Source organism: Bos javanicus, chromosome 6 (assembly GCF_032452875.1).
Source record: "Bos javanicus breed banteng chromosome 6, ARS-OSU_banteng_1.0, whole genome shotgun sequence".
Lineage (NCBI taxonomy): Eukaryota > Metazoa > Chordata > Mammalia > Artiodactyla > Bovidae > Bos > Bos javanicus.
In genome coordinates, this window is record NC_083873.1 from 86363520 (window position 1) to 86375445 (window position 11926).

General features: G+C 42.3%; 1 protein-coding gene across 1 annotated transcript; it reads left to right on the forward strand.

The window, feature by feature from the left end:
* Positions 1 to 219: 219 nt before the first annotated feature.
* UTP3 (UTP3 small subunit processome component) lies at positions 220 to 2912 on the forward strand. Its single transcript, XM_061420398.1, has one exon. The coding sequence runs from the start codon at positions 1422 to 1424 to the stop codon at positions 2844 to 2846; it is 1425 nt and encodes a 474-aa protein (XP_061276382.1). The 5' UTR covers positions 220 to 1421; the 3' UTR covers positions 2847 to 2912.
* Positions 2913 to 11926: the final 9014 nt, after the last annotated feature.

Consider the following 11926-nt stretch of genomic DNA (forward strand, 5'->3'; position numbering starts at 1 on the left):
TTATTTAGCACCTGAGATCAACACATGATCAAGTACTGTAACTTCAATACTTATTCATTAAACAAATCTTCATTGAACACTTACTCTGTGCCAGACGCTGTGCTGCGTGCTTGCAATATCACAGTTCTGTTGAGATCTACGACGTGATACAAAAGAGCTGAGAAAAAGGCAGTAAGGGAGTTAAAGAAAAGTCCAACAAGTGATGCTTAGACTGTCTCTTCACTAAAGCAGAATTTCTCAGATTTGGCCGGGAGCACTAAACTCTTCTTAGTAAGGGGGCTGGATGGCGTGTACAAAAAGTCAGTGATGTGAAAGGCACGTTGAGTGTCCTCAGCAGCTGAAGGGTGGGAAACACAGGATAAGTGTTCACAGTACTTATCCCACTTATGATCCGGCACGTTTCGCGTGATGATTTGGTTTAACTAAACCACCTGTTCCACCATTGCGAGAACAGCGTCTGCTCTTGCCCATCATCGTTCTCCCAGAGCCTAACACGCTGCCTCGTGCTTATTAAGGGCTGAAGAATTTATTAAGGGCCCGCTCCTGAGGGTTAACATGTGTCATTTCCAAAATACCTGGAAGAACTTCTCTTCCACTAGAAGGAAGAGAAATCGCAGCGCCTCCTGCAGGCAACTTGAGTTCCTCGGAAACAGTCAGACTGCAGAGCACAGCTCTGCCTCCCCACCGTCACCACCCCTCATAAACTCCTCGGGAACTCCAATCCCCTGAAGTCACCGAGCCCTGCGGGCGGGGGGCTGGAGACGAGCTGCCACCCGCCGGAGGCCTGCGCCCTTCCCGGCGCCCGCAAGCGTTTGCTCCAGTCAGCCGCGGCGCCGCCTTCACCTCCGCCTACCGTCCCCAGAAATGTCATATTTGGACGTTGCGTAGACAGAAACAATCTGATTAACTTCCTGAGAGATAGGCGAAGACAAAACTTCAGCAAACAAGAAAATCTTATACACCTGCACTCGGCTTCGGGCCGGTGACGTCCGTACAGGAGCAGGACAACTCACGGCACCGCCCCGCCCGGCTGCCTCTCCTAGGCATAGAGGTAAAGCGCCCTCTAGTGATCACTGCTACCTCACCTGCGGTTAACCGGGCCGTCACTCTAGCCACGCCCAGGCTCGCAAGAGTAAGAACAGGACCAAAGAGGTCCCGGAACCGAACTTCGTTACCTACTGTTCCCACACGGAAAGGCCCGAAGGACCAACCGGAAGTCCTGGTTCAAACGCTCCACGGAGAGCATCCTGGGGACCGGAAGGAGGTGAAACTGCCGCATCCGACTGGAGCCCCTGCAAGACGAGCGTGGTGAGAGATCGCGTGGTTGTTACAGCGGCGTGTTGCTGGAGCGCGTGGCTCGTGCGCAGAGGTCAGAGGTGGCTGAAAGCCTGACGTCGGTGTAGAAGCTGAGACCGCGAACTATGGTGGGAAGATCCGGGCGGCGCGCGCGTGGAGCGGCCAAGTGGGCAGCTGTGCGAGCTAAGGCAAGTCGCGACCCAGCGGACGACGATGGAGAGGACTTAGAATCTCCACCCTCACCGGGGGACTCGAGCTACTACCAAGATAAGGTAGATGATTTCCATGAGGCCCGATCTCGGGCCGCCTTGGCTAAGGGCTGGAGCGAAATAGAGAGTGGGGACGAGGAGGATGGCGATGAGGAGGAGGAGGTGCTTGCCCTAGATGTTGCCGATGAGGACGATGAAGATGGAGAGAGTGAGGAGGGTGACGATGATGATGGTGGGAGCTCCGTGCAGAGTGAGACTGAGGCTTCTGTGGATCCCAGTTTGTCGTGGGGTCAGAGGAAAAAACTTTACTACGACACGGACTATGGCTCCAAGTCCCGAGGCCGGCAGAGTCAACAAGAAGTAGAGGAAGAGGAAAGAGAGGAGGAGGCGGAGGCACAGCTCATTCAGCGGCGCTTAGCCCAAGCCCTGCAAGAGGACGATTTTGGAGTTACCTGGGTGGAGGCTTTTGCAAAACCAGTACCTCAGGTAAATGAGGCTGAGACACGTGTCGTGAAGGATTTGGCGAAAGTTTCCGTGAAAGAGAAGCTGAAAATGCTGCGAAAGGAATCTCCAGAGCTCTTGGAGCTGATAGACGACTTGAAAGTTAAGTTGACAGAGATGAAGGATGAGCTGGAGCCATTGCTACAGTTAGTGGAGCAAAAGATCATCCCCCCTGGAAAAGGAAGCCAATACCTGAGGACCAAATACAATCTCTATTTGAACTACTGCTCCAACATTAGTTTTTATCTGATCCTGAAAGCTAGGAGAGTCCCTGCACATGGACATCCTGTCATTGAAAGACTTGTTACCTACCGAAATTTGATCAACAAGTTGTCGGTTGTGGATCAGAAGCTGTCCTCTGAAATTCGTTATATGCTCACACTTAAAGATGGTGCTGGAAAGAAAGAACTGAATTTAAAAGCAAAATCCATGAAGGCCAAGCCAAAATCAGTTTCAGAGACTTCTGCTGCTGCTTTGGCTGTTAGAGACCTTTCTGATGATTCTGATTTTGATGAAGAAGCTGCACTGAAATACTATAAAGAAATGGAAGAGAGACAAAAATTAAAGAGAAAGAAAGAAGAAAATAGTACCGAAGAACAGGCTCTTGAAGATCAAAATGCAAAGAGAGCCATTACTTACCAGATTGCTAAAAATAGGGGACTTACACCTAGGAGAAAGAAAATTGATCGGAATCCCAGAGTCAAACACCGGGAGAAGTTCAGAAAAGCCAAAATTCGCAGAAGAGGCCAGGTTCGTGAAGTTCGCAGGGAAGAGCAACGTTATACTGGTGAACTGTCTGGCATTCGTGCAGGAGTTAAAAAGAGCATTAAGCTTAAGTAAAGTTTTTGCTTAGCTTAAGTCTTTTGACGATAATTTTGGATTAATAAATTTTTATTTTTAACTGGTGATGAGAGTGTATTAATACTTAATGCTTAGCCTTAAATGTTAAAAATTCTGACAATAGGAAAATTTCCTATGTAACCCTATTGAGGGTTATTGCTCAATTTATTTGTGTTTTAATTTGTAATCAGGTCATACAGAGAACTGTGGGAACAATATGAAGATGTGTGGGAAAAGAGGTGGTGATGGAAAAAAGTTCTCCACTATTCTGTCAAACAGTAGCCTGGGGAAATTACATAGGTAGTTGTGGAGCAACAGACTTGGAGTACTTATTTTTTTTCATGTATCAGTCTTTTATTTACACTTAGAGTACTTTTGTAATTTTTCACATAAAGTGAAGAGAATGCAGCTCTGGTAGACATCTTATTTGTAAGCTAGGATATAAAGTAGTTTTGATGTTCCATTGCCTAAAGTATAATTCTTGAGCAGGAAACTTACCAGTATTGAGTTTAATGTTAAGTATTTTTGTACATTTTATTGTGGGAAAAGCTTAGGAAAGAAGGGGAACTTGGTTGAAAATAGAGATATGCCTTAATTACATCAATAGTGAATATTTTTTCATAGTGCTTAATGTGGTAAGATAAAAATTCCATTTCTTCTTCCATATTGTTGGTTGGTCTTTGTACTTTGCACTTGCAGAAAATCTGATAAGATTACTACTGAGTAAGTGGTAACTTCAAAATTACATTATTTTTTTTTATATATATATAATTATTCTCATCTTACAGTAGGGGAAAGATGATGACATGGTGAACTTAAAAATTCTTAGGATGATGCCAGGGAGAAAATGAGAAGACTAGTGAAGGAGCACAAAGGACCTCTTAACTGTTTATGCATTAAATGTTGTGCTGGCTGCTAGAAATGCAGAGATGTCAGTGGTTAATATTTATTAAAACATTTGCCATAACTTTATCAGAGATGAGGATGCCAAAATTCCAGATTAACTTTCTAAAGGACAATGTGTTTGGGATTTGGACCCAAGCTGGCTTACCTTGAGCCTTCATTATTTTAAACTCTGGCTTACAGCTGCTGCCAGCATAGCACATGTGCCAAATTACTATAAATAAAAAAGGAAAATTGGAAGTTTATATTGAGTGAAAAGATACTTTTGTAAGCCTTTATCTCCTTATTCCTCACAACTCATGTAGTAACTTCTAGTATCCATACTTTAGAGATGAAGAAACTGGCAAAGAGAAGTAAGTTTCTCAAGGTCATTTAGCTATTAAGTGGAAGAGCAGGGATTTCATTCTAGCCTTTCTGGATTAAGAGCCCTATCCTGTATTTCCTTTTCTGATATAGTAGAAAAAGTACAGGTCTTGGAACTAAGTTACTAGGGTGATTTTGAGTTAAGTACCTGATTTCTGACTCATTTTCTTATTCTGTATGGTACTATTATACCTACCTTAGGTATAGGTATATACATGTAATTGGTTAAGAACTGTTAGATAATAGAAAATACATATATTTGTTTCTGGCACAGCATTCCTAAAACCTTCGTAAATTCCTAAGTAACAGGAGCACTGGGAATATCATTTGTTACAATGAGAGGACTCGAGGTGAGCTTCTGGATGGGAACGGGTCACCAGAAAGACCAAGCCATGATTAAAAGCTTGTAGTTTTCAGCCCCAGACCTTCACATTGCAGAGAGGGGAGAGGGGCTAGCTGCTACTGCTAAGTCACTTCAGTCATGTCCAACTCTGTGTGACCCTATAGACTGCAGCCCACCAGGCTCCCCTGTCCCTGGGATTCTCCAGGCGAGGACACTGGACTGGGTTGCCCTTTCCTTCTCCAGTGCATGGAAGTGAAAAGTAAAAGTAAAGTGGCTAAGTGTTTCTGACTCTTTGAGACCCCATGGACTGCAGCCTACCAGGCTCCTCCATCCATGTCCGTGGGATTTTCCAGGCAAGAGTACTGGAGTCGGGTGCCATTGCCTTCTCCCAGAGGGGCTAGAGATGAAGTTTATTGGTCATGTCTGTATGAGGAAGCCTCCACAAAATCCCAATAGTAGGAGGTTTGGGGACATGCTAGGATGGTGAACACATCCTCCTATTGAGAGGGTGAGGTACCCAACTTCATGGGGACAGAAACTCCTGTAAAGGGGCTCCTCCCAGTCTTTACCCTGTGTACTTATTTATCCAGCTGCTCGTCTGTATTTATCATGTCCTTTGTGTGTGGACGCATGTGCATGTTCAGCCTTGTCTTACTTTGTCACCCCAAGGACTGTAGCCTGTGAGGCTCCTCTTTCCATGGAATTTTCTAGGGAAGAATACTGGAGTAGGTTGCCATTTCTTCCTCCAGAGTATGTCCTTTAATAACGTGTAAACATGAAGTGTTTCCCTGAGTTCTGTGAGCCACACTAGCAAATGAATCGAACCCAAGGAGGGAGTTGTGGGGACTTCAGACTTCCCAGGTGTCACTGCGAGAGATGTTAAAGAGCCATGGTTCAATCCCTGGGTCTGGATCAGAAAGATCCCCTGGAGGAGGGCATGGCAACCCATTCCAGTATTCTTGCCTGGAGAATCCCATGGACAGAGGAGCCTGGTGGGCTATGGTCCATATTGTCACAAAGAGTTAGATATGAGTGAAGCAACTTAGCATGTACTCACAGACTAAAAGAAGCACAGGTAGCAACCTGGGCTTGTGATTGGCATCTGAAGTGGGGAAGGGACAGTCTTGTGGGACTGAGGCCTTAACCTATGGGATCTGATGCTACCTCCAACTGGTGTTGCAGAGAATTACTTGGTGGGGAAACATGGTGTCAGAAGTGTTATGAGTAATAATAGTGTGACAATAAAGGAGAAACATACAGGTGGAAAGTGGTTTTTCTAATTTGAGAGCACGCTTTACCCAGACTCCTACTCCAGTTTTATCAGTTAGTACCTGTGACTTGGGGCAAGGTCCTTGATCTCTCTCTGTCTTTTCATCTAAACTGGGGATAATAGTATGTACGTATGTACTTCATAGTTGTTAGAGTACAGTGAATTAGTATATTTAAAACTTTAAAAATTAGTATATTTAAAGCCTGTCCCTTCTCCACGGTATTATCCCAATCCAGGAATTGAACCCAGGTCTTCCCACATTGTGGGCGGACTCTTTACCAGCTGAGCCACAAGGGAAGCTTAAAGCACTTAGGGGCTTCCCAAGTGCCACACTAGTAAAGAATCTGCCTGCCAATGCTAGAGACTCGAGACCTGGGTTCGAGCCCTGGGTCAGGAAGATCTCCTGGAGGAGGAAATGACAATCCGATGCAGTATTCTTGCCGGGAAAATTCCATGGACAGAGGAGCCTGGCGGGCTACAGTCCATGAGGTCACAAAGAGTGAGACAGGACTAAGCACATACACATACACACAAAGCACTTAGGACAATGCCTGTTAGGCAGCAAATACCTCATAGGTATTGGTTCTTATTACAGGTTGTGAGGATCCACATCTGACATGCAGATACTAAACAAATTACAACTAATAGCATAGTGATTCCTGTTCATTACAGGAACATAGAGAATAAGGTGTACTTGTCTATGTAAAAATGCTTCTTAAGAAATTAATATTCTAAGTTTGAAGCAAGAGGAGAGCAATTAAGACATATTTCTCCAAATGTATCACATATTCCTTTAGAGACTTAAGTTCACTCAGTCGTGTCCGACTCTTTGGGACCCCATGAATTGCAGCACGCCAGGCTTCTCTCTCCATCACCAACTCCCTGAGTTTACTCAAACTCACATCCATCGAGTCGGTGATGCCATCCAGCCATCTCATCCTCTGCCGTCCCCTTCTCCTCCTGCCCCAAATCCCTCCCAGCATCAGAGTCTTTTCTGAGTCAACTCCTCCCATGAGGTGGCCAAACTATTGGAGTTTCAGCTTTAGCATCAGTCCTTCTAAAGAAATCCCAGGACTGATCTCCTTTAGAATGGACTGGTTGGATCTCCTTCCAGTCCAAGGGACTCTCAAGAGTCTTCTCCAACACCACAGTTGAAAGGCATCAATTTTTCAGCAATCAGCTTTCTTCACAGTCCAACTCTCACATACAATGCATGACCACTGGAAAAACCATAGCCTTGACTAGACGGACCTTTGTTGGCAAAGTAATGTCTCTGCTTTTCAATATGCTATCTAGGTTGGTCATAATTTTTCTTCCAAGGAGTAAGCATCTTTTAATTTCCTGGCTGCAATCACCATCTGCAGTGATTTTAGAGCCCAAAAAAATAGAGTCTGACACTTTCCACTGTTTCCCCATCTATTTCCCATGAAGTGATGGGACCAGATGCCATGATCTTAGTTTTCTGAACGTTGAGCTTTAGGCGAACTTTTTCACTCTCTACTTTTACTTTCATCAAGAGGCTTTTTAGTTCCTCTTCACTTTCTGCCATAAGGGTGGTGTCATCTGCATATCTAAGGTTATTGATATTTCTCCCAGCAATCTTAATTCCAGCTTGTGCTTCTTCCAGCCCAGCGTTTCTCATGATGTACTCTGCATAGAAGTTAAATAAGCCTTAACTCCTTTTCCTATTGGGAACCAGTCTGTTGTTCCATGTCCAGTTCTAACTGTTGCTTCCTGACCTGCATATAGGTTTCTCAAGAGGCAGGTCAGGTGGTCTGGTATTTCCATCTCTTTCAGAATTTTCCACAGTTTATTGTGATCCACACAGTCAAAGGCTTTGGCATAGTCAATAAAGCAGAAATAGATGTTTTTCTGGAACTCTTCCTTTTTCAATGATCACAACACTTTAAATATGAACTCATTCTAATAACTAGGACAAGATGGTACTATCCTTAGGTGACTTTGTCAGTGGTGAATTAACAGTAAATGAAGGAACGGAAATTACTGGGTTTAATAGTTACATCTTCCGAATTTTGTATTCACTTAATAAACATTTAAAGAGCACTGAGATGTGCTGGATACTTTCCTAACACATGAATAATAAATTGTTAACTATTCAACGTGACCATTTTTCATAGACTCACATCATGAACTGTAGAGTCTCATGGATAAGAGTTCCAATAAAATAGATTACCGATATCAGGCATCAACAAAAAGCAACAACCTGTTGGTTTTATGTCACCATTGTAAGCTATAGGCAGCTATTGAAAATGCACAATATTAAAAATTAAAGAAGAAAATGTCAAAATAGTGGTCCAGTAACTTACTCTGCCACTAGCCAGCTGACTGGCTTTCTTTGGGCTAGTCAATTCTCTAAGCCATAGTTTCTCACCTGTCTTACTTATGGAGCTAAATAAACATACCCCTTTAATTTTTCTTGTAGAAATAAATTTGTCAGACTTCTAAAACCACCTTAAAGGCCAAAACTTTTGGTAAACTGAGAAATTACTTCCTGTGATTTTAAAGATAAAAAGTAGCTTAGGTAATGTAAATATATTCACAAACCTGACAAAATAGTTGATGTATCTGAGAAGTAGATAAGAATTGCTTGTTTTTCCTTACTGGTTGTATGAATTAAAAGAATTTTAATAGTTAAAGTAATTTAACACTACCAAAATAATTCAGGAAAGGCAAAAATCAGTATATAATCTCCGGTCACAATGATGAACACGTAACCACTGTCTGGATAGTAGGTGATCCAAAAAAATCATGTAAAATTCAACTAGAGTTCAAACCATGTGAACAATATTGTTTCAGGTAATAATCAAAGTTTTAAAAAATATTTTAAATATTGATTCTTCTAAAAACATTTGTTGTCTGCCATCACAAGTTAAAACATAGAAACAGTATAGAAAATTTAACACCACCCACATCAACAAATATAAACATGTGTTTTAAATTTTGCTTAGTCTCATGTCAAAGTTTTTAATTGAATGTAGTTGCTTTAGCTATGTATTCCAGAAAATGTTTTCTTTCATATATATTCTTTAAGCTAGTCACTTGTGAAGACAAACTGATCTTTTATATTTGCTTCAAAGGGAAGCTTTGAATAACAGTAAAATTAGGAATGAACATTTTTTAAAACTATAAAATAAAAACTTAGGGGGAAAGTAATAAAAATGTACTCTCTTAAGTGAAACAATATAGGGTAGCAATTAGGACCTTGACCTCTGGAGTCAGGACAGAATTTAAATCCCACTTTTACCACTGACTCTGTGTCTTTGCTCTATTTAACCTCTCTCTGTCTCAATTTCCTCATCTTGAATAATATATGATTGTTATATAACCATTTAAGTAGTTAAATCACATACATTTAAGATAGCACGTGGCATGTAGTAAATGTTTATTGTTACCATTAATCCATCAAAAATAAGTGAATTTACTCCCCATGAAAGAGTTCATTTTCTTCTTGGTTTTATCATAATGGTTCTTAAACCAGAATGCCTAGGGACCAACTGGTAAGTTTAATATGCAGATCCCTGTGCCCCACCTCCACAACTGCTTATTTAGCAATCCTGGGTGTGGACCCAGGAATCTGTATTTGTAAGAGACACCTCTGAGGATGCTTACCTAAAAGATCAGTAAAACATGTGAAACACTGCTCTGAGCACACAGCTTTTTAGGTTTTTCTTCACTTATAGGCATGTGAGTGAAATTAATTGCAAAAATGAAATATGGTGTGGTATTATGCATCATGAGACTATAAAAACTCTAGGGTAGAGAATCTGTTGAAAGGAACAGACTTTCCCCTCAGAACAATAATATAGGCCTAATTGTTACCGAGTCCAAGCTCATACAACAGGATAGGCCAATAAATCAAGAGAGGAGTTGTTGAGGTAAGGAATAGTAACTTTATTTAACTTTATTTGGAAAGCTGTCACACCAAGAAGATGGTGTCCAAGGAAATACCTTAACCAAGTTAGAATGTAGGCTTCTTGTTTACTAAAAAAGGAGGGGGTGTAGTTGGTTGTCACAAACTTCTTAGTGTGGGGAATCCTTTGCTTTTGCAACTATCCTTGTAGGTCAGATCACAAAGTTCCTACAAAGCTCTAGAAAGACAACTGTTCCCTGGAGAAGGAAATGGCAACCCACTCCAATATTCTTGGCTGGGAAATCCCTTGGACAGAGGAGCCTGGCGAGCTACAGTCCATGGGGTCGCAAAAGAGACACGACTAAGCGCACAAGCACATACATACAACAGCAAATGTTATTCTCTGTTCTGCAGATTTTAGCTCTATGTGAATGTGCTAAGTCGCTTAAGTTGTGTCTGACTCTTAGCAACCCTATGGACTATAGCCGGCCAGGCTCCAGGGATTTTCCAGGCAAGAATACTGGAGTGGATGACCATGCCCTCCTCCAGGGGATCTTCCTGACCCAGAAATTGAACCTGAATCTCTCAGTCCTCCTGCACTGGCAGGTGGGTTCTTTACCACTGGCACCATCTGGGAAGCCATTAACTGGGCCGGGCTGAGTCTATTCTAGGTATGAATGATTCAGAGGTCAATCGTAGATGTAAGCAGATAAACATCTGGAGATCTGTCTTGCTCTTTTCCTTGCAATATATGAATAGAAAAATGTTACATTTTTAAAGGTCAGAAACTTGAGAATGGGCTATCCTGTTTATTTCAGACCATAGGCAACATTCTTGTAGCAAAAGCAATAGACTGCTGTTGCTGCTGCTAAGTCACTTCAGTCTTGACCGACTCTGTGCAACCCCATAGACGGAAGCCCACCAGGCTCCCCCGTCCCTGAATAGACTACAAAGGCTAAAGTAAAAGAAACACACCAATATGGAGTCAGATTTTTTCTTCCCTAGAATATAATCACAACATTTTACATATGATGTCATTGGGCTCCTGGACTCCCTGAAGCTAGAAATCCTTGGACCTCATGGGAAACTTGAGAGGACTGTTCCTTTTACCTTTAAGCATTGCTTTATATGGCCCTTGTATGTATGTGCGTGTGTGTGTGTGTGTGTGTGTGTGTATACTCAAAGTAGAAGACTGAACAAAATTTTATTAGCTCCTAGAATTCTTCATATTTATTAAGCAAGCTCTTTTAAACATACAGTACTTATGTTTCTTGGGGGCTTCCCTGATGGCTCAGCTGGTAAAGAATCTGCCTGTAATGTGTGAGACCTGGGTTGGGAAGATCCCCTGGAGAAGGGAATGGCTACTCACTCCAGTATTCTGGCCTGGAGAATTCCATGGACTATATAGTCCATGGGGGTCACAAAGAGTCGGACACAACCGAGCGACTTTCACTTTCACTTATGTTTCTAAAATATCATGCTTGAACATACACAAAAAGAAACTGCAGCCAAATGAATGTTTATACCTTAAGTTTCATATTCAGTCCAAATTTCCTGAATCACTTCTATTCAAGGTCTCTGATGGCCACAGGATCAAATTTTGGTAGGATTTTAGAAAGAGGAAATGTTAATAAAAAGGAAAATTGTTAATTGAAAAAGGGGGTGGGGAAAGGAGGTAGGGACATGAGAACTATTTTTTTTAAAGTAAATTTTGTGCACTGTGAAAAGGAAAAACTTCTTAGAAGATGTCAACTTTAGGAGTGGATACATTGGTGAAAGAGACATATAATACATTTAGAGCTGCCCTATGGGACAGCCATTAACAGGATACACTGGCCCCTCAAAAGAAGCATGTACCTCTACTTACAGAGGGCAAGGAAGATCTGTGTAAAATCAGGAGGGAAGAGTGGGTGTGGCAATATAAGGAATGTCAAACAAGTTAAACGCTTATCCAAAGGCAAGGGTGGGTGGGTGCTAAATGGCTTCAGTCTTCTCAGACTCCTTGCGACCCTATGGACCTCTGCTAGGCTCCTCTGTCCATGGGATTCCCCAGACAAGAATACTGAATTGGGTTGCCATGCCCTCCTCCAGGAGATCTTCCCAACCCAGGGATCGAACCTGTGCCTCTTGTATCTCCTGCATTGGCAGGTGGGTCTTTATCACTGGTGCCAGAAGCAAGGGTAGGAAGATAATATTGGTAAAGTAGGGGAGGGTTAGATCAGGAATTATCTTAAGGAGCTTAGATAATATTCCTTAGATAATACAGAGAAGGCAACCAAGGTTTTAAGAATCAGTTCAGTTCAGTCGCTCAGTCCTGTCTGACTCTTCGA